Source organism: Seriola lalandi, unplaced genomic scaffold, assembly GCF_002814215.2.
Source record: "Seriola lalandi dorsalis isolate HSWRI2012SDOR001 ecotype SW California unplaced genomic scaffold, Sedor1 jcf7180002054559, whole genome shotgun sequence".
Taxonomy (NCBI): Eukaryota; Metazoa; Chordata; class Actinopteri; order Carangiformes; family Carangidae; genus Seriola; species Seriola lalandi.
This window is the reverse complement of record NW_019525112.1, coordinates 2422712-2446487: the sequence shown is the minus strand read 5'-3', so window position 1 is coordinate 2446487 and position 23776 is coordinate 2422712. Positions and strand designations below refer to the sequence as shown.

General features: G+C 39.9%; 2 protein-coding genes across 5 annotated transcripts in view; one reads left to right on the top strand and one right to left on the bottom strand.

Annotated features, from left to right (window-relative positions):
• hs6st3b (heparan sulfate 6-O-sulfotransferase 3b) overlaps nucleotides 1-15792 on the bottom strand; it is a 63262-nt gene extending 47470 nt beyond the window's left edge. The window contains exon 1 of the mRNA XM_023415958.2: nucleotides 14660-15792. Coding sequence (XP_023271726.1) covers nucleotides 14660-15204 — 545 coding nt within the window. The 5' untranslated portion in view covers nucleotides 15205-15792. The remainder of the gene's footprint in view (nucleotides 1-14659) is intronic.
• Nucleotides 15793-18137: 2345 nt separating this feature from the next.
• uggt2 (UDP-glucose glycoprotein glucosyltransferase 2) overlaps nucleotides 18138-23776 on the top strand; it is a 42184-nt gene continuing 36545 nt past the window's right edge. For 3 of the 4 annotated variants that reach the window (XM_023415841.2, XM_087176513.1, XM_023415840.2), the window contains exons 1-9: nucleotides 18138-18252; nucleotides 18661-18811; nucleotides 19743-19825; nucleotides 19962-20092; nucleotides 21337-21449; nucleotides 21644-21821; nucleotides 23218-23314; nucleotides 23394-23466; nucleotides 23601-23701. In XM_023415841.2, the coding sequence (XP_023271609.1) occupies nucleotides 18687-18811; nucleotides 19743-19825; nucleotides 19962-20092; nucleotides 21337-21449; nucleotides 21644-21821; nucleotides 23218-23314; nucleotides 23394-23466; nucleotides 23601-23701 (901 nt within the window). In that variant the 5' untranslated portion in view covers nucleotides 18138-18252; nucleotides 18661-18686. The other variant, XM_087176512.1, reaches the window with a different exon arrangement.

Genomic DNA, 23776 nt, shown 5'->3' with positions numbered 1-23776 from the left:
AGTCTGGCAAAAGACATTTGCTGACAAATCAAATCAAAAGAAGAGGGTGGAGAGAACATCACATTCTTGATAATGACTACACTGTATTTCTACTGTTTACCTTGCAATTGTCACTATGAAAGATACATGCATGAGATACATTTCATTTTATCTCCCTGTACCTGAAACAAGTCCCCCACCAACATAGCCATTTATATTTTTCCAACACTGGGCTGTGTTAGTTCTGAACACCTGGGGGCAAAGCTGGACGCTTGCGCTTCCTGCTGTGAAACCAGCACCACAGAGGGCTGTGACATTGGATCAGGTAAAATGTTAGAAAAAAAAAAAGGGGTGTCCAAGGACTTATCCTAAAGTCTCTTTAAACCTCTCTGTTCTTTGCCTCTTACTTTTTCTTAGGAACATACCCCTCTTACAGAGAAAATGGATGTGGTAGCACTCAGCAGTGCTGCTTTTCGTGGACCTGGATGGATTGCATGTAAGCGATGAGATTGGTTTCAGTGTTCCCCGTGGACTGAAGCCTTTGGTGTTTGGTGATAAATGCCTCCTGTGTGGTAATACAGTGTGATTAACGGACACAGCCCGAAGCCTGATCCCTCCTCTTCCTCCTCACCGCACCTGAATCAATCATCTACATGGAAAGGCCACAGTCTTGTGCTGGAACAGCTGCTTATAGAGCTCAGCTCTCTCTCCTCTCTCACTGGGGTAGAGCAGAGATGGCTATAGGACTCACTTTGAGAAACAGTAAATACAAATAATCAAACACATGCAGGCGTTTGCTGTGTGGTGACTGTTTGCTCGTGCTTACGTTTTATGCATTTTCAAAGATATATTCAATCTATGTAGTCCACAATAATCAAAGAAAAAAAACCTTTTCAGCTGAGTTAATTCTACTTTGAAGGTTAAAGAATTGGTGGAGCCATATTTTAAGCACATAATTTGTCTATACCTATACCACGGACAGGTCTTTTAAATATCTTTTTTCATACTGTCACGATCACAGCCGTGCCTCCAATTTATTCCTTGTGTTTCTAGTAATTTCCTTTCCCCTGTGCCTCCTGTGCTCCCCTTGCATGTCTGTCTCTATGAGTACTGTGAGTGCTGTACAAGTCCATGAAAATTTAAGTATCCTGACCAGTGATATTTAAGACAAAAGAATAAAATCAGAAATTACTGCAAGTCAGCAAGAAAACTGCATACCTTTTTTTTTCCTGTCTTTAAATTTAATGTTTTGTAAAGCTTCTTCCCTTTTAACTCTGTGGTGAAAGTGAGACTCTGAAAATCAATTAAACACAATCTCATAAACCTTTCTTTCTTGTCACACCTACCCTCTAAACATCCACATACATACATCCTTCCATTTTTGTAATGCAGAGGTGACACAGCAGGTTGGATTTAAAAGTAAGTCGACACAGGGCTCCTCACTGAGCAGCCAACATGATCAAATTTGAGATTACGACTGACATTAAAAAAAAAAAAAGGCTGCAGAAGCAGTTTTACAAATAGCCGTGAAACCGTATCATTGGAGGGGAGATTATGGCAGTGGCATAAGCAGTCAAATCAATCCCTGAGTATTTCTGTGCGAGTCGATAGGGGATCCAGGTTAGGCCCATTAGTCATGTTGGCACTCTGCAATGCATTCCTGGGCCTGAAACGACCCTGCAACTTCTCTGCACGTTGGTGCTGAAAGCTCTCAACACACCCGGCTTTCTCAATATACTTGCTTTTAATAGGCATGTGCGAACTAGAATCAATGCTAATTTATGTCATATGGCATTAATATGTATGGGTTTGTTCTCCATCTTGAAATATTTAACAAAAGGCATAATCTGCTTCTTGATGACATTGAGAGGAAAGAGGCATTTGCTGATAATTCATGTGTACTGCTCAAAATGAAGCACTCAGCACTTAATATGGTTCCTCCCTCTGTACGTTATTATGATTCACAGACATGCCTGGCATTACAAGTGAAACAAATGCCTCTGGTGTTAGGACAATTTCCTTTCACCACCCTTGAGGAGAAAGTAAATAAATTCACAGCTCAGATTACAAACATGAGAGGAGAGGCTTATCGCAGAATGATGAATGAAGCAAAGTCCTACTCTCCATTGCAGAACGAGGACTGATGAGAAGTTAACTGATCCCTGGATTTGCAAGCAGGATTTAAAGCTCTGTTTTGTAGCCAGTCATCTGGCACCTCAAGAGGACTGACTCACATTGAGGGACATCGTAGTCCTATGATGAGGTTGATGTGCTGTATCACAACACGTGCTGGGACATAATGCTATTTGTTCCACACCAGCACTCTGTGATGGCCCAAGATGGTACTCCACTCTCTAGTGCCGTACTGTTGTTAGGACAGATTTTCAATCCATTCTTATTATACTGTGGCCTGGGATCCAATTTATACAGCAGTATTGTTGGTGGGTGTGAACAGAAATTGATCTAAAAAGGGGGAAATCCTTTTCCTGTGGGAAATAATTGTGCAGTCACCATAACATACAACAAACATACCACATCTGATGTTTTCTGCCTCTATATAGAAGATGTTAAAATATATAATAGTTGCATAGTAGTCAAGTCAGTCATAGTTACATTTAATGTGGGATTCCTAAATTCTAAAAAGTTGTTTTGTTATTTAATTAATAAGCTCTTTCGCATATTCTTTACCTTTTCCCTCAGAGCCTGAACTACCAACAACACAGGAGAATGCAGAAGAAAACATTAGGGGAAAAGGTGTGAGCTGATTTGTGTGAGGATCTCTGGCCAATCATGATATTATATCAACCCTCACAGACAACCACTACAAATATAATCTAATTCTGTCACGTTTCTTTTGTCTTTGGCTGGTCCCAGTTTCCTTGTAGCTCCTGGTTCGCTTTTCTGGCTGTCAGCGGTTGTGTTAGCAACATCGCTCCCGCTATCAGCCAGACTACTGCCGAAAGCAAAAAACAACTAAGAATCCCAATTTGAACTAGAAAACCCTGACCTCTGCGCAATGCTAAAGGCTGAGTAAAACACCCGGTTGTATCAATAAGTAAACGGGTTTTGCTACTTACTGGTCTAGTAAAAATAAGGCCAACTGAATGTTGGAATGTTGAGCCCTGTCAATTCCCGGAGATCTCTCCACCAAGTCAATGCCCGTCTGAGGTTCACTCTTTTCTCTTGTCTTCTATCACTCTACCTCTTTGCCTTCTTTGCCTCATCCAACAACGAGTTACTCCCGTTGTTCCACCGTCCGCCACGTTCCCGCTATCAGGGGTAAACGCTTTCCTTCTCTTGTTTTGGTTGCATAATGGCAGACACACTTCCTTTAAATTGAGCCTTCATTCTTCAGCAGCAGCAACATTGGTGGACAGCATGGCAAAGTGAAACCTTGGGGAACCAAACTAAATGCTGATGGTGCCAGTATTCTATAGCCATTGCACTGTGCAGTCAAAGTTCTTCATAATGATAAGCTACAGCAAAAAACTTGTCTATTGTCACTTTAAATTATATATATAGTGAACAATGAAAACAAGTGTCTGTCCTTAATTATGTGCACTGCTGATCAAATATCTATAATAATTTTACACAGGAACAAGCACCTATTTATAAATGCAGGAATTTAAGAGGCAATCTGGACTGCAATCTGTTCAGTGAGATTATTCAAATGTCTCTCGCAGCACATCTGACTGATGCAGCAGCAAAGGGAAGATGCAGAGAACACCAGCAGTTAAGATATTATTGATAGAACATATTCTATGGATTACCACTTAATTACATACATATAAGCCAGAAGACGTTGCGTTGGCACAAGGCCAGTCCACGTGAAGGTGACTCGACCTGTGCTTACACTTTAAGTGTGTCGGGTGCTCAGTCAGCCACTGAATCCAAATGGAGGTGCAGTCTGAGGCAGTCAGCCTCACCTAGCCTCCCCACAGTATAACTTACCTGCCGCCAGCTCGCCCCAGATAAGGACAGATGACCTTTCTTTAGGTTGTTTTAATAAATCAACTCCAGAGGCGGTTATTCCTGGCACTGTCCCCTCATCAGGTTTTACAGGTATCAATTGAGAAATAACACAGCCAGACATCTCTGCTGGCATTTTCCACATCACTGTTTGATGTGTCAATTTGTCAAGTAAAGAGGCATGTATGAATGACACACAGGCACACACACAGGCATGGAAATTGCCCCATGAGTTAACAGGGAGGCTAACCAGGTCTGCCTTCTTTATATGATTGTTGAACAATTCTCTTTCTTCTGCTTCCTTGTACTGATTCTTGGAACTGATGCCTTGTATCAAAAATACAAAGTAAGCTCTAATTAAAACATAAAAAGTGCCCATTTGCTTCTGCTATACTGAGTCTTGCATTCAAAAATTGGTGACACTGAAAGCTAAACTAGTTAAAAGTGAGTCTAAGGCCAAATATTTTTGCAAGACAGCATAAAAGCTACAGCAGTGGTATAAATCCAACAACCACTCATCAAAGCAATTTTCATGAACTTGCTGATCAGGCGGCTTCTGATCAACAAACACTAAAGAATTTATGGTAGAAATCTTTGCGTGTTGCACAATTACTTTTTTATGGACTGTTTATAGTACAGAAGTAGAATGTTCTTTTCTCAATTAGAGGGAAAACAGAGCCAAAGTTAATTGCTCCTCTGATAACAGGAGCACTTGTGCGGCTCAGCCACCAAACAGGCCTCATGGGGACATTAAACACAGAATCTTTGAATTGCTGCACCAGCTGAGTCATTTTCATCACACTGATGACTACATTTAACTAGATCAGTATGAGGTGCTTTGCCTCTCTTCTTTTTACTTCAGTCTAGGGGGTGATCTCACGCTGATCAAAAGCTGACTAGGAAGCAGTTCAGCTCCATGACAGCACATCTGGGATCTGAGGGTTCAGGATGGCACACAGTTCAGTATTAGTACAGAGTATTTATCAGATGGGATGGCATGGATCAAATCAAAAAAACAGCATAATCTTCACAGTGTTATCGGTTTAAGTAAGAAAACTGAAAATTGTTCCATAAAAATAAGGAATGCTCCACACTGCAGCGCCTAATACAACATGACCACTTCTTACCACAGAAAGATCTACCAGAAGTCTACCCAAGCCAGCTTGCGAGAAACTGTGACTGGAGCACAAGGGTCCGAGCCAGCCACTTGACCAAATGCCACACTTTAATCACACTATAAGAGCTGAATCAGACGACTGGAGATTCATATTTGCCAGACCAGCAAGAATTTGACAGCAACAGCAGAGAAGCTGCAAGCCTGCTCTGGCGAGCTGCACAGCTTTCATTAACTAGAGTGGCTTTTAGAGAAGGACGGTAAGCTCCATCCATACTACATCTCAAACAGTTCCAAGCCAAATGGACAAAGACAAATATTCATTACAACTCATACACATGCAAAGCTTTTCATCTTTCCCAAATGGTAATATTGCAATTGGCCTGAAAGGGCTCAGTTATTCAATCACTGTGCACTGAACAATAAATGTATAAAGACAACTCAGGGCTCCCTGTTTGGTGCATCATGTATCAAGCAGCAGATTTTTGCATAGAACTGGGGCACTAATCCGCTTCCCAATAGAAGAGACAGCACATAGCAAAAAATAAATAAATAAATAAACCTTCCTAAAAGTGATTAAAACTTCTGAAAACTGGGCACACACTCACAAGTACACACAACTACAACACATCTTTAGTCAGATAAGTGTTGTGTGATGAAATAAGAATTACAGAGAAGACCCCAGAGATTGGGGCAAAGATTATTAGAACTCATAGCTCCTAAAGTTTATTATCAAATAATCTGAGTACAATGTCATTCCGTTTTCCCGTTCTCAAAAGTATTCAGTATGCAACTCTTGTATTACTTCCTGATTTTAAACCTGCACACATCAGCATTAATTTGGAGTTGTGTCTCTGACCACCTGATAAATCTAAAAGTCAAATAATCACTCTCTTTTAGCTCTGTTTTTTTGCTCTTTTAACTCAACGAAATATCTGGCTTTTAAGCTTCCAAATGTTCCACTGTCTGTCAGGCTGCCTGTTGTTTGGTGCTGGTCAGGTAAATATAAAATGGGTATTTAGACCTTTTTTGGCTTTAAACAGCTGCCGGCTGTGTCTGGAAATAAGGAGTGAGACAAAGCATGGAGTGAAACAAAACAAAAGTTGCGGGCCATAAATCTAAAACAATGAGCTGAAAGCCGCTATAAAGCTTTGTAGAACTGAGGGGAACTGCAGGGTTGGGTGATAAATCTCTGTGGGTTCATCGCCACGAGCAGCCCCTTTCACATTATACATGGTCATTCTATCCTTCTTCAATATGAAAATATTGATTAGAGCAGCTTTACTATGTCTTTTTTAAAAAAAATAAATTAATCTGGTTCATTTAATCCAAGTGAAAAATGTAAGTAGAATGCAGAAAGTAGAATTTCATTTCATTGCTCCTCCCCCTGAGATCTCAACTGTTGGATATATATCAATCCTTTGATCAAGTATTAATATCAGAGCCTTGATCAATACTGATGGTTAAGTTAAGTTTCACCTCTCCTTCTTAGCCTCACCCCTGTATTGAAATATCTGCTTCAAAATATTCTCCCTGTTAACTAAGTCTTAAACTAGGACAGTGGTAAAAGCTTCTCATATAGCTCCACGTTCTCTTAGCTGTTTAATTCGAGTCACACTTAAAGACTTCCTTGACTGTTTAAATTTCTTTATCATGACAGTCATGACAAATGCTTGGTGTATACTGTGTTGCACTCTGCGTAGAGGTAACGCTTAATTATCAAACCAACTGGACTACTGCTCGGGCCTGCCAGCGATGACGACTTGAATTAATGACACATGAAAAGCAATATCCGCGCCCTGGAAGTCCAAGGCCTGCAAGGGCACTCTCAGCCCCACACATAATAAACATCCCATCATTGTGATGAGCACTTTGCCTCCCACATCTAAAAATATGACTGGAACTGTAAATCTGCTCAACTTTCCTCCTTCAGGTTCATCTGTGTCTGGAGGGCTTCCATTTCACTGCTGCTTCACTGTGTCTCTTTGGGGTCTTGCAGTTTCATTTTCTGACTTAGCAGGAGGAGTCGGAGCACAACGAAGAAAAGTCTAAGTCCATAAAGAGCAGCAAGAGAATTTATCAATTCACTGGTATTAATGTATTTAATTAAAGTCTCAAATTTGGGCTATTCTCTATAGTCAAACACAGCCAGCGGATATTGCTAAAAACACATTCCCAAAACAGATTAGATATTCTAACAAAAAACTATGAATTAATACTTGATATACTTTAATACCTTTAAGTGCTTGGAGGAAATGGAAATTTTACCATCTGCAATTGCACGACAACTGGGCAAACTCCATCTGATGAACATCATGCAATCTAATGACGGAGCAGATACTTAACGGACGCTGTAGCAAAATTGTTTTGTGAACTGCTGTTTCCAAGGACAGGAATAAACTTTCACCCTTAGCTGAGTGTTGACAAATTGAAAACAACACTAATATGAGTTGCATGGAGTCAAACTGACAAGATACTGTGTGATTATGAAAATGACTGAATCTAGGTCAGCGTCTGCAAAATGTAAAACACAATCGCTCTCTGCATTCAAGTTCATTTGGGTCAGGTTGGTAATGACTCCCTCCCACATGCTGACTCAGGGAGATGCACAGCGCTGGTAGCTGTCGTGCACAGGTAGTAGCTCGAGTGAGAGATGCATGGTTCAGTGATCAGAAGTGGTAACGACCACACAGTAATTGCAGCCTTCTCTGCATCGATGATTAGAAATAAAATATGATGTGGAGTGTTATTCAGCCAAGGATTAGCGCATGTCATCAGTGTGCCATGTAAGTAACAACTGTGAGTTACTGCTCCTGCAGAATCGTTGTAGCAATAAAGTGAATGTGAACATGGTGCTTTGATGACGGGTGGAAAAAACCTACTGTGGGAAGGAACTTTAACATCAGTAGGTGACATATACATAGCTTCACATGCTTATAAAGTTGCATAATTACAGCCAAGAAACCTGATGAATAAAGAATGATCCTAGCCAAGCAGATAATTCCCATAAAGTATTGCTATCCATCATTCAAACCCTAAGCTAGAGTAACCATTAATAGTAATGCTGGAGACCGCATAGCACACAAAGGACTTTTTCTTCACATCCCAAAAGACCGATTTACAGCTATTGTATACAGTCCAACTTAAAGTAGCCCCGAACACAAATGCACAAATAGTTCTACATAGGTTATATCAAAATTATTCAGCGCTACAACTTCCAATAATAATAAAAAAAAAAAGTCAAATGCATGTAAAGAAATCAGAAAAAAAACAAGACAAAAACTAAGTTGCCTATTTCTGCTCTTTTCATTTGTCTATTTTTTCCCCTCATTCACAATAAAGAGCTCTGACAACACCTTTCTCAGACAGTCCACGCAACGTAAAAACCTCGAGGACACTGTGATGTAAACATCGAGAATCACAGTAGAGGACACCCTCTATCATTGCTTTATCGGGCACATCTCTGTTCCTCTCTCTCTCTCTCTCTCTCTCTCTCTCTCTCTCTCCGTTTCATCAAAGGAGAGCATTGAAGAGCGTCCGTACTTTACTCGTGTTTTGGCTTTGGTCTCTTTGTATTTCTGAACTGAGCATTCATTATGCATAAGCAACAAGAAAGTTGCTAATGAAGATTTTATAATTGATAAAAACTGCAACATCAGCATATGCATAAAATTACCATGAGGCCACAGTTAAAAGGGAAGGAACTAAAATAAAACTAGAATTACTGCCTCGCTATTGTATGCCTCCGCCGACCAGCCAAGTTGCATCTCCCCTTTCTGAGTTACAACACTGAATAATGCGTGTAACTAAGTGTAAGTGTTTTTGCAGAACATTATGATGTCACAGTGAAGTCGACCTTGGACCATTTGAATATATGTCATTACTTAATTTTATCCTAGTAGAAATTAGTATTCAATTGTATCATAATTAGCCTATGAATTTGAGAGATATGGCTGAAAACATGTTTCGTGAGGGGCCTGTGGCACTGGCTGTTGACGGTGTGGAGGCATAATGAAAAGGGGGCAGAAAGCTGTGCACTCTGTCCTAAAAGGGCCAACACTTAAAATGTATGTGTATTAATTCAATTGCTATGAACATTGTTTACATCTCCATGTGGATGATTATGGTCTTTATACAAATTATTACTTAATGTACCTGCTACATAAGTATAAAATGGAGAGAAAAAAAAGAGTGGAACTTCTGAACACAAACAGACAGAAAAACAAATCAGTAGTTAATTCAGTGTCAGCTGCCTCAGCTACATGTATTGAAGTCTCTCTTGTTTGTACTGTCGAATCAAACGTAAATGTCTAACAACGCTTAATGGCGAAATTTGTTTATGAATGGAACTATAGGCACAGAAACGAGGATGATTTGCTTGTTTCCAATTACTAGCTAGAAAATATGGAGGTATGCACTCTGCAAAGACTGCTGCACACCCTTCACCACTGAAGTTATTGCAAAACACACACACATATCTTGAATTGCCATGTGAGCATCCTACTGGCTTGATTCAATGAATGAAGGATTGTTTAATGTACATCTGGATGTGCATCAAAACAGAACACGTATGAACAAGTACGCATATCCTATGAAGGCTTTACAAAGACGAGTCATAACAGTAAGTGTGTCCGCATGTGACACAGCTGTATCTATTTCTTATTACATATTTAGCATTTTATTGCTGCCTCGCTATTTACATGTGTAGTGTCCTTTGATTGATTGATTTATCCAGTTTTATCCAAATATGTTAAAAACCCCATTGGGTGAAGATGATGGGATGGAATTAGTAGAAGTAGACGTGGTGAAAGTGTTATTGTAGGTACTGTTTAAGCCATGCGATTAATCATGGTTTTTTCCCCCTTATTTAAACTGTAATTATTGACCTGGTCATGATAAGCTTCTGTGTACAATTGTCCCTGAGAGCATAAATAAAGTTCTTTTTTTTTTTTTTTTAATGAAGAGTAATTGAATTAAAGAGTCAATGGTTAAAAACGTTATTGTGGCTCTATCTGAACCTAAACCCCGAATCATTTTTATTTGGCCCATGACCTAACGTAAAAAAAAAAACAAAAAGAAAAAAACCCTCACCACCCAACCCTCATAGTAACAAGACTTTGATGTACTATAAAACTATAAAATAAATATGAATCTCTGTAACGAATACAAATTCATGAGTAATGGGCTGGCTGTGGACCGTGCTTGAACTCTTCAAAGATCTGTATCATAAATGAACCACCAAGGTGGTACACTGTTTTGGAACAGTGAAAGAGAAAGGAGAAATATTAACTAAATTTTGATCAGGTCAACAGTAATTCAAAGATCGGCCATTAAAAGTCACTAAAATACCCCATGTAGAAATTTTGTAAACTTAACACACTCATGATTCAGCCGACAAATCTTCGTCTGGAATTGCTTCTATGGACACACAGGCTACTGTGAGAGATGCTGGCATTGTCAACAGCAGCACATTTCGCAACGAGATTGATGACCCTGATTAATTAAATTCACTTGTATATCGACTAAACATCCAGTTTTAAATGCCGACCACATATGAAAGCTCTGATTTGCTATAATACAACATATTCAGAGGAGCCGCAAATAATTAAAGCTATGCAGAAGAATGTGGAGAAATAAGAAGCTCAGGTATAATCAGTGGTTACTTGTTTGTCTTCACCCCACCACCCTTTAAGCTCGCACTCTGAGCACTAAGGGAATGTTGTGTAAAAGTCTGTTTCACCTCAAACGAAGAAGAAGTCTGTCATTTGTGCCCTGTTTGTGCTGGATATTCTGCCTCTGTCTCCTGCAGTACTCCACCCACGAACCATATGTCCCTGGACTTTCTTCCTGTTTCCAGATCCACCTGCTCACCTGTTTGCTATTACCAATCACTGGAACCTCCACGCCTACCTACACACCTGTTCCTCATTCCCCTCACTGTCTCCCCTGTATCTATACCATCCCGTTTTCAATGCGTTTCCCCTTTGTGCCCTTCATGCTGTGGACTTGTTCCTGTTACCTTGCCCAATACCTGCATTTAGCTAGCTGTTGTCTCTTACCTGCCTGTCTGTCTGTCTGTCTGTCTGTCTGTCTGTCTGTCTGTCTGTCTGTCTGTCTGTCTTCCACACTGCCTGTAAACTTGGTCTTCCTCATTTATTTGATCAATTTGACTGCACCAGTCTCCCTATTTGTTTGTGCAGTTTCCCCCCTGCCTGTGCTCCTTTACCACCAGCCGTGATACTTTGTTTTGTATGAATCTTAATGTGCATGCATGAACGTTTTTGAGTTCTGGTTGAGTGACCTTGCTCTACATGGAGGATGCATCTTCTCAGTGTTTTCTGATGTGTGATAAAGGCTTCATGCGGCTCTTCCACTATTAATGACACTTCTGCATAATAACATCTTAAATGGTTTTTAATTATCAGACGGGAAGATTTGACAGAAGTGTTCTTCTGTTCTGTCTACTGGGAACAATGTGGCTAGTATTGATTCATATATGGTTCTGTGATTATTAAACTAAGATGATAATAAAAAAATTACATTACAATATACATGGATAATTGGAAAGCCCTGAGCCCAACGCAGCTGATTTATTCAATGTGTATTGTGTATGCCTCACTAGAGACTTCAAGCTGTATGTTTGATAATCACATTTCCTCACCTCAGACCTGCAGCCGTAACAATAAAGCTGTGTTGCTGTTGTTTTTTTAATCTCTGTGACATTTTCTGACTGCACAAGAATGGAAACTGATGGTAAATATTGCAGTGAGAAACGGGAAGAGCTCATTCTCTATTCAATGGAAAAGCAACATCAAATATTTCTCTGATATTGATCTAGAACCTTTTACTACACATGCAAAACTTTTCTGAAGACATGATTTACTCGGACCTTGCTTTATGCATTGGAAACTTAATTTTGAAAATCAGCTCCTGGTTTTGTAACCACAGTGTTATATTGAATATACGTACCCAAGATACTCCACAACAAGCAGTTGGATAATGAACATGTAACAATCAGAAATAATTTGTAACAGCTCTCTTCAGCAGAGGTCTCTGAAATTGCTTGGGAGGAAAACAACCTGCTCAACAAGCCATGTTCATTCAGCAGACAATGATAATACAGTGATGCTCTCCACAAAGCAACTTAAGAGGATAGCACTTAGAGGTATGTTTCTCCAAAAAGCCCCTGAAGAGAGCCGGCCTGCCTGCTCCACTTCTCCCCTGACTGACAGCACACTCCAGAGGAGCCACGCTGCAGGACATGCACACTGATCCAGTCTGACACGCCTGACCTTTCCTGGGCCGCATGGCTGGCTCACCGTGCTGTGCGCCCTGGCCGGCTGAAAAGGCCATACAGTGCCATGCAGGCAGTGCCATCGCAGCCCACCCCACCCCACCCCACACCGCCTCCTTATACTGCCATCTGAAGAGCTGGCAAGGTGAATGCCTGGGACTGCAGAAAGACAACCACTCAATCTGAGAGGCTCTCAACGGCATAACAAGGGCATGCCATCTGAATTTGGCAGAGATATACGATTGGTATTCCCCATTGCACCCTTAGGTGGAGTTAAGATTATTGTAACAAGTGGATTATTGTGTTTTTGTTACAAATGATGCATTTAACTCTGCAAGAGTCCTTTTTTTTTTTACTTTGACCCTATATAATTAAAGATACTTTAATTATGCTATTATTGCTCACACAGAAAATTATTATGACAATGAAATTTGCATGATACTTTTAGTCATCTCACTTAGTAAATGTGCCGTGTTCAGTGGACGGTTAGTGAGGGGTTCTAACACAGTGTGTCTGCCAGCAGTCTTGGTCGAGGCAGAATAATCTCAGAATAGATGCTGCAGGAGCCCACTGAAGAACAAGGGATGGGAGGACTGTAAGTGCAGATTCTGCAGCTGTGAAATGAAGAGCTGTCGCATCTAGTGAGCACTTTCCAGAGTAAAAGAAACACTTGGTACAGCAGAAATAAATCATGGGCTCATGTACTTCAGTGCATGATTGTATTTTTCAAAACAGAGAAGGATATTGTCCAGCGTGTGTGACAAGACGTTTGGTCGTTGCTTTTCCTATCTGATATTTACTTGTACAAATATTACTGAGAATATTCAACTGACTAATCATTTTTGACATGCTAGATTAATGAACAGCCTAAACTGTAATGCAATTTAAAAAATCAGTGATCCAAGAAACACTAACTGCACTGAAAAATACATACACCCACTGTGCTGAGTAAAAAAAAAAACAAGAACAAACATATATTGCTGATGCAGTGACTAGTTCATTACAACGCACCCTTATTAGTGAGTGTACTGCATCTCTGTTATATCAAGCAATTGCAAATGTCTTCTGTACAGCAATTACGACTGAGATGAAGTGTTTCTGCTTTGCATTTCCTCTCAGATAACTTCATCTACCCAACAAACTTCTTGAAATAAATGGCATCAAATGTAAAGACGCTGTGCGGTGCAACGGTAGTGAGCTAGTTCTGTAATCCCACAAGTACACCTCAAAGGGACTCTGACACATCACACAAAGACACAAAGGCCGAGGACGCAGAGAGAGTTGTTTGTGCTGACTCCCATTTGAGTACGAAAACAGCACAATTTTCTACACCTTTATTGAGAAAGGAGGATACCCTGATTCACGAGGATGAGAATTCAGCTAAGAAAATCAGTCACTAACCCTTCAATTTATCCTTGTGGATCAGAGTGTGTGTGCTTTCACAAATTTCTCTGTCAAATTTCAATAGCTGCAAATAGAGCTTTCACCACTGCAATAAGAGCTTTCACCGCCAGGTGCGAGAACATTTAGACTGTGCTCTCACAAACAACTAATTTTCTTCTGTGAAAGGGGGCGTTCAGTAAATGGTTCAGTACAATTGGTTAACAACAGGGAGAATAACAGCAGCACAGCTGGGCGGGAGCAAGTTCACTGTGAATGATGTGAACACGAGGAACACACAGGAAATTTATGTAAGGGTCAAACAAAGTTTAATATTGTGCTGAATGCTGTTTTTGTAGTTTATACCATTACATTATGCTCAGTCTCACACACTTACCCACCTACCACAGATGTGAGGTGTGAGTTAGTTGCAATCGTTTGCCTTTTCACAATAACTGCCATTTGGTTTCTTTGTGGAAGCTTGCAGTAAATATCTAATCTGCAAATGTCTCATCTATGAATTGATGGTAGAGAGTTGTGGTTCTATTCCTGACTTAACAATAATAGGCCTATATTTCTCCTGATGGGAGACGGTGAGACCCCATCCCAGCCTGTGCCCATTCCATCACTGCTTACTTTACGATTCAAGACAGAAGTATGTGCCAAATTACATAAGTTCAGAATTAAAGTTACATGTGGACTGCATCAAGAGGCCCCAGTGGTTTGTGTAATGCATGTCTGTTTGAACACACCATCTGCGACCCTGGTGGTAGCTACAGTATGGGGGCCCAGAGAGCATGTTTTTTGTATACCTGTTTATTGACACAAAACACACGCGCGCGCACACACACTCACACACACACACACACACACACACACACACACACACACACACGTACATACACACACACACACACACGTACCTTTTATTCCTCTGGGCTTCCTTCTTATCCATAATAACAGGTACACAGTTCGTTAGCTCGGTCCAGTCTGCATGCAGTCCGCAGCTCCAGCCTGTGGAGAACCGGGAGAAAAGCCAGGACTCCTCTTTTCCTGGTCGGTGACATGTGCATTTCTTCTGTCCTGGCTTGCAGTCGCACGGCTGCTCCAAGCGAATATTCCTCACCAAGTGCCTCCCGAAAGTGGTTCCTCCGGTCTTCTGGATGTGCAGAAACACTATCACGTCGTCCCCTTTGATGTTGAACTCCACGTGTCTGTCAAGGTCTCTTTCGGTGAAGTTGAATTTTGACGGCACTTTTGGAGGGCTGTCATCCTCCAGGTCTTGATCTCTGTAGAAATCATCGGTGTCCTGGTAAGGGGTGGAAAGTAGGCTTACCCCCTCAAATTTCTCCCCAGTCTTAAAGTGGCACGAATTACTGCCGGCGGGACATATGTACTGATAACCTATCATAACAAAAAGGACAGCTAAAATAGGAACCAAGATGAGCTTACTGCATCTATCATCCATTATATCAAGATAGTGTCTTCATTCCATTACTGTGAATAATAAGTAGCACCCTCTGGTTCTTCAGGGATCAATAATCCTCCATGCCTCAGATACATTAAAGGTGCATTTTATTTAAGTGCCTCATGTTGATCAAATAACACCCTCCAAATACGCATGATCTGGACAAGAGGACAGGTCCGCCTTTAGGTTTCTAAAATATTGCACGCCGTCTGCACTGCGCTGGAAATCTTGTCCAAAGTCAAGAGTCATGGCATTAAAATGTTTGGCTGTCCAACTTCTGAAGCCAGTGTAGAGCTGCATCCGCGCCGACGACTCCCATGCTCCGGTATCAAGTTGAAACTGAGACAATCGAGGAGAGTTTTTAGTTTGTTTGTTTTTTTTTGTTCTTTTTTTCCCCCCACTGTTCCCGGTTTAAATCGCAGTATGGTTCATTTCTATGATAGACTTATTTCAGCAGAAATATCGCACGGCTCGGACCGCTGGGCTGGATCCTCCGGCGGCATCCTACAACATCCTTCGCGGGTTGAGGCGGTCTGACTGACTGTGCTGAAGCAGTGCTTTTGAGAGGATGCTGCTGCATCCGATCCGACAAATATGCGTTATGCTCTCGTCGTGGTTGGGCTGGCTGGGAAAGCTCCACATCCCATCCCGTCCATCCCATAATCTTGTTTAACACAGTGCAAAGCCAGAAGCCCAAACGGACCCTGAACTGAGACAACATGGAGATTTAACCACATATAAATACCAAATCCGCTGTAACTTTTTGAAGCGCATTCATCCGAGTGTGACCTTTGAGGATTAAAGAGATATCACTATTCCTGTTCCTCTACAGCCTACGGTTGCCAGTGTTAATAATAAATATTTTAAATAGCCCAATTTGATGTCTAATATCTGCTCAAAATACAGTGCTGTTAGGAGAACCAGTTAAATGTGAAACAGGTGCTGCAACAATGTTAGTCACACGTCCATTGCAACCACAGACAATACAATTTTATCAATCTATTAAAAAAGTACAGATCTATCTATCTATCTATCTATCTATCTATCTATCTATCTATCTATCTATCTATCTATCTATCTATCTATGTATTTATGTGTTGCTAATTCTTCTTTCATTAATGCTCCTAGTTGACTTAATTAGCGTCCATTACTATTTTAAGTTAAAATGTAATTTGTGGCCAACTGCCAAAATACCCAAAGTTTTAACTGATGTGAAATGAGAAAGCTTGACATGAACCTGTAAAGTGATACCAAAATTATTTTTAAAAGGGATAGTCTGCCCATTTTACACATGAAGCTCAGTTTACTGGTCATGGGAAGTAGAAGGCCTACTCAACCTGTGAAACAGCTGTACAATAACATCTGTGGCTCTGTGGGAAACTTTACAAAGTCTGCGGAAAAGGTTTTTTTTAACAGAAAGCCTACTTTACAAACACCGTGGAGTCCCGAAGAAGTGAGACTTTAGCAGGCAGGAAGGGAATATTGAAAGATGGGGTTTGAATTTGGGAATTGTAGGACACATATGGATTATAAATCAGGACATCTCAGCCTCTTCCACAATGATTTTGTTGATTTAGATCATTCTTTTTTTTTTTTAGATCTTTTTCTCACAAACTCACCAAATTTATAGAGGTCAAGTTTTATTCATATAGCCCAATAACCAAATCACAAAATTTGCCTCAAGGGGCTTACAATACAGCAGACACCTTCTATCCTTAGACACACTTGGATAGGGAAAAGCCCAAAAACCCCTTTAAGAACAGAAAAAAATGGAAAACCCCAGGAAGAGCAAGAGAGAAGGGGTCCCTCTTCCAGGAAGGACAGATATACAATACATCTTGTGCGTACAGAAAAGTGAAACTATAGACAATCAGGATGACAAATTTACAGATAGATAGTTAAGATATATTAAGTCTGATATTAAATTGCTGGACTACCTCTCTAATTCTACTGACTGACTAATAGATTGATAGTTTTTTCTGTAATAATAATAATAATAATAATAATAATATAAAGGTTACTTGTGATTATTATCATTTATTAAGTTATACCTGCATAGGCAAGTTGTGTGAGCTTCATCTTGACATTAGCTCATTATTAACATAATGTAGTCTCTGGCAAATTCCTACACAGTTTTACTCCTAACCACATACTCACTACAGTTGTGTAGCTACAGCTCTTTTCTTTTTCTTTCTTTCAAGTCTATTCATTGATGTTAATTTTAAAGTTCAAATTAAATCATATTCATGTCTTTTTAACTTTTAGGTTCTTCACATCTTTAATTAAGGTGCCATACTGCTTCAGTACAGAAATATAAAATGATGAAAGCAGGGTTTGGAGCCAGTTGATATAAGAAATATATTCACTTACATCCCCCAAGATACACATCAAATACACTAATCCGCAAATTACTTCCCATTTTACTGACTAAACTCTGGATATTTTCCCCAAATAAATAGAATTACAAACTTTAAAAACACAAATAAAAAGGCAGTTTCCAACATTTCTCTTACAGGATAAATTTGTTGTAAAACATTGGAAGATCTTATATAACTCTATTACTATTGCACCTTATGCTGGATACAGTAAGCCTCTTTCCACTGTACAGTCAGAATAGAAGACCAAAATCATTAAATTAAATAAGCTTTTATGTGTTTATGTCCAGGTTTGAATAAACTGCCTGTGGAATTTGGCCAACACAACACGCTCCAGTGTTTGGTGGGAAAGCGTTTGAGCATCCGCGTTTGCCTCTATAGCTGTCTGCCGCCGTGCCAGAGTAAATTCCCCATTTACAATCAGATTTTATTTAATTTTGCACCCACTGTCACTCATTGTGTCCCTGCAAATAACCTGGTAAAGTTAGCCTTGAAACAAATACACGCCAAGCGTTATTTTTAATTTAGAGGTTGCTTCAGTCGTGTTTAATGGTCTGCGTGAGCCACCCTGTTACGCCGGCAGCTTGCTAGCTCTGCGGGTTGACAGTTAGCTGCCCAAAATACCTACCTGAAGCATTTTGCTTTGTATGGAAGCGGTCAGCATCACTAAGGGGTGAGGGGTATATTATTGGAAACCTATAAACCAACAGCCATGTAGTTCTAATTACACTTTTATGTGTATCAAGCTATATTTTTTCGTTAAATCACGCGAGTGTAGCGGTTACGTTTTCAACCACGACTAGCCTGTTTACCTTTGTGCTACAGCCAAGTTAACTTCAGCCTCAACGTTTATTTACGTTAAGTAACGTTTGGTAAGGCTAACAACTCGATTATATTTTCTCACACAGCTTCTCACGCAACGTTGAATTTGTGGACTTATTTTTTATTTTTTTAATATATATGTCAATGTGTACCAGTGTTGTGTTTGGGATAAAGACTTACAGTAACTACGTGGCACTGCCTGGCACTTCTGTAAAGGCAGGGGATCGGTGCTGACCCCGCTGGTTTCTGCTCTCTGTAGGTTCATGACACGTCGCGCTGGCTATAATGAGGGCTGTTATTGTGCTGTCACTGCTGCTGCTGAACATACATCATGTCATATCAGCACCCAAAGGAGTCACTGCCAGTCTAAAAGCCAAGTGGAGCATGACGCCTTTCCTCCTGGAGACAAGGTACTCATCATCCCTGGACATGCATTCAAACAGATCAAGCAATAAACAGGGCCGTAGCCATGAGTCCGAGCCCCCCACATGCATACTCTACCAGGGGTTAAATCGGGATTTGTGAGGAGGGGGAGTACTTTGCTAATTAGGTGGAGGTGGTAGGGGGGGAGTGGGTCATGGGGACAGTTTCTTCAGAAGAAAGTACCTCCACTGAAAACTTTAGAGCTTGTGTTCTGTGGATGTGGATTGTCCAGAGTAACAAGGAGATTGTTTCTGGAAAGAGGTGTTGCTCTTTCTAAATATTTTTGATTTAATGCTGTACCACAAACTAATTTCCTTCTGCGGCTGTTGTATTGGTGAAATTTCAGTGACAGATAACTCAGATGAAATCTGTCTAAATGCAAAGATACCACTAGAAAGAAACAAGACCATTTAAATTATTATTATTATATATTATTATTATAGTAATTTTTTGTGTGTCTGCTGAATGTATGGTGCCAGGAAACACTCAAATTCTTGACCGAATGTGAGAATAGGTATATTTTTGCACTGATGCAGCTATAGTATCTACAGTAACTTATAGCCTTAGTGTATTAAACTGTGTTTTCATGATTAGGCCTACTATTTGTTGCCTTATTTTTTCGTTACTTCAGTGATAATTATATTCCTTGCAGCAAAACTGAAAACTCTCTGAAATTATCCACTTCACATGGCAGAAGAAAATATTGTGATTCTCTCAAAACAATATTTGGACTTTTGCTGAAAGTAAATTCTACCAACAGCTTTGTTGGTGCTGAACTCATCCTCAGCACAGTTGGGAACTATTATTACCAGAAAATCAAAAGTGATTATCCTCTTGGGCTGTCAGAAAATGGCTACTTAGGTACTTACTGTGGTTACTTACTAATGCTGACTAATACTTTCATTTTCTCATGTGCAGCGAGTTTATTGGAGAAGATGGGAATGAGAAATTCTGGCAGTTTGTTGACACTGTGAAAGAGCTCACTGTGTACAAGCAAGGAGGTATGATGATGGAAACCAAATCCTTACTTCAATTGTGGAGGAGTGTAGTAACAGAGTTTAAATAATTGGGCACCACGACCGGTTTGCTTCTCTTTTAAAACACACTCACTATTACAAATGTTGACATGTCTTTCAGAGTCTGTGCGCTCATACTATAACTTGGTCATTAAGAAGGCTGGCCAGTTCCTCACAGACCTTCAAGTTAATCTTCTCAAATTTTCTCTGGCCCTGCGGTCCTACTCACCAGCTGTACATGCATCCCAACAGGTATGTTGTAAAAAAGTATGAATTTAAATATTATAAAACCTTCTCAAAAGCAGCTTTGGAATACAAAGGAGCAAAATCCATTTCGTGTTCAGGGTGTTTACATTGTTTGTTTACCCTAATCTTAACCCAGATGTTCTGCAAGTTTTTCTCAATCAGTTTGGCCCAGCCTTTAATGACAGTAATTATTCCTTAACGACTGTCTGAAATACTCCACATCGATAACTTGTTTTCTCACAACACTACCTGTGTATCTCTGTGGTTTCTCACAGAATTCAAATGTGTAATGATTATTCTCTGTAATTGATTCAGTGTTAGTGTTGTTGCTTTTTTATTACTCTCAGATGCATTTATCAACATGATCACTGCATATCTTTGTATGCAGAATATTCAAATTTCTGTCTAAACATTGTTGCAAAGAAGGGAAAGCAAGACAGGGTATAAATGCTTTATGTCCACAACATCAGAGGCCAAATGATTTTTTCCCACAGTGAGTAAATATGAGAAGTTAAAAGCTGTGGTCAGAAAGGAAGTCTTTTAATGAAATGCATGGTTGTCTAGGTTACTGTACATCAATTTATTGTGTTGAGACATTTGTCTTTACTGTACATTTTATATTACTGTCAAGGTTATACTGTAAGTAGGGGGAATACACGAGATACAGCTGAAAAACCTATGAAGATTTTTTTTTTATGAAACTGCTTTATTCAGGACCTTATTAATGGATACTTTGCTGCAGACTAAATATGACTTTAGTATTGAGTGGCTTTATCCAATTTCAGTGCTCCCTATATCAACAATTCCTCTGCCTTTTGATTGTCTTAGTCTCAACAGTGATAAGGAGAAAGTTAATTTTGGTGATAGTGATGTACTATGATGATGAATTTCTCTCATTTAAAAATGTGTTAAATATTTGAGTGAGTAATGGCCTTTTGTGGGTGAAATGAAGTGTTGCGCCGCGCAGTGTAAATCGGTAGGATGATTGCTGGAGAGTACTGAGAATAAATCAATCTGGTTTCACATTTAACTGATTAACTTTGGCCCTGTGTTAAAGAGCGAGGCACTGGTGCTGGACTTTGTAATTGCCATGTTGTATTTTTTTTTATACATACTGCATCACATTGCTGTGATCACATGCATTTTAATGTGCGTAACCCTAATGGGAACAAAACACCAGATCCGGGCAGTATTTGTGTCATGTTGTAGCCAGTGTTGCACAATGTTTCTCACCCTCTTGCTCATAACAGATAGCTGGTGATGAGCCTCCGCCTGAGGCTTGCCCTGCCTTTGTCTCCATCCATGGTCAACATAGCTGCAGTACCAAGGACGTCAAGAAGCTCCTGAAGGCAGCTGCAGGCAGGTAACATGAAATGGCGCTGTCTTCCTGTTCAAGGATAAACTGATCTCATAGAGCAGAACAAGTTCAAAAGTTTACATAGTTTAGTTATTCAAATTTTATTCTTCGATGCTTTCACTGGCTGTTTTTAGCCTGTGATGAATGAAAAAAAAAATTTCTTATTTCTGAAATCCCTGTCTATTTCCAAATGTCTGCAGGCCAAAACCATATTTATACAAGAATGATCACACATACCCAGGGGTCAATAAAACAGATGTGCCAGTGGTGATCCTCTATGCTGAGATTGGAACCAAGAAGTTCACCTCTTTTCATAAGGTGCTGTCCGAGAAAGCTCAAGAGGGCACACTTGTATATGTACTGCGACATTTTATAGCGGTGAGTAGCAATGCTTTTACAGCCATTTTAAAGTGCTGTTCAACTAATTACACTGATTGACTTCTCAGTTATCCAGCAATCTAACTCATGTACTTGTACTCATATGTACTCATATTTGTTTTTCACACAAAAGTGCTCTTATTGTCAACAAATCACATGACGAGATCAAAAACAACGATAAATTTATCCTACTGACAAGTATTGCCTGTGCAGCCAAAGCCCATTATAATTTCTATATCTGTGCCACAGACTTCCATTGTTTCATCTTTAGTTAGACAATAGCACTATTGCAGTGATACAACAGTGATGCATTTTTCCTTTAGTATAATGCCTAGAAAAGCAAGGATCATCAATGATGATAAAATGATGGACTGAACAGATTGCATTACTCACTAATGTTCAAGAGAAGAATTAACAGAGTCCTCAAAATCTAACCGAACACCAATATCTATCTACGATACAGATGCCTTTTGAAGGAGTAAAAAGGTGCTTTTATTTAAGATATGTTGGGAAAAAAAGCAGCGTGTAGGTGTGAAAGTCCTGATTGTGCCTGTGAAAGACTGGGGTGGCGCTTTGAATGTGAATGACATTAGTGTCAAGGTTGAATGTCAGTGAATCTGTTGCTGTATGTGGCAGCCTGTGTGATTTTTGTTCCCACTGACAGAATGGTTTAAAGCTTATAACCTTCACTATAGACTATAGTATTGAACAGTCATCTCTGATTAACAGACAAATAATCAAAAAAAGCTACAGAGGACTATCCTACATCCGCCAAACATTACTGTTGCACTTTGCATTCAGGCAGGTAGGGTTCCCTTGACATCTGCCATGCTCAGATTTGTTCATCAGACTGCCAGAGTCCAATGGTGGTCTGCTTTACACCATTCCAGCCAACGCTTGGCATCATGCATGATAATTTCAGGCTTGTGTGCTGTAAATATCTCCTGTCCTGACATTGATTCTAGAGTTAGTTTGGAACTTGGTGGTTGGTGGTTGCAACTACAGACAAATGATTTTTTGTGTATCAGCACTTGGCCTAGTCAAAAATCTCACTAATTGGTTTATTTGAAAGATGGATTCCTATGATTGTGCTATGTTGAAAGGCACCAAGCTGAAGCCCATTCTGCTTGAAACGTTTGCCAATAAAAACTGCATTTCTGTGTACCTTGAGTTTAAACACATTAGTTCTGGCTATGGCTGAGGCAGCTGAACCCACTAATTAGGGGGTGTCCTGAATTTTGACTATATAGTGTGTATATAGGTATAGGCAGAAAGCATCTCCTACAGTTCTCGAGTGTTGATGGTTGTTATAGACAGTAATTGATGACTTGTACATGTAAATAAAACTCCACATTGTTTTACTTTTAAGCCATTACTCTCCTTCTCACTGCTGCAGGATCCAAAACCTCGAAAGATGCTTTTATCTGGCTATGGTGTTGAGTTGGCTATCAAAAGCACAGAATACAAAGCTGTGGATGACACTAAAGTGAAAGGTCAGTTGGTGACTTATCAAACGTGAGCTGGACCTCACTGTGTCTAAGGCAATTACATGCAAAATCTTTTGTTTCATAGATTCAAAGACAGTAATAAATACAGAGGACGAAGATAACGATGAAGTCCAAGGATTCTTTTTTGGAACATTAAAGTAAGTAGCTTAACTATAACATGACTTTTTAAAACCTTTAGCATCTGTTATTGCTGCTGCCCATCCTGTGCTTTGTGAGAGGCTTGCTTGATTAAGAGATGAATAGAAATCCTTGCCGTTTTACCTCCTCTAAGGAAATCTCATCCTGACCTAGAGGAGCAACTTGTTGAGCTTCGCAAACATCTTCTGGAGAGCACCAATGACATGGCTCCTCTCAGAGTGTGGGAAATGCAAGGTATCAATCATCTATTTCATTTGTTCAGTGATTTATAAGAAGAAAAAGTTCATTAATATAGTTGAAAAATGTAAC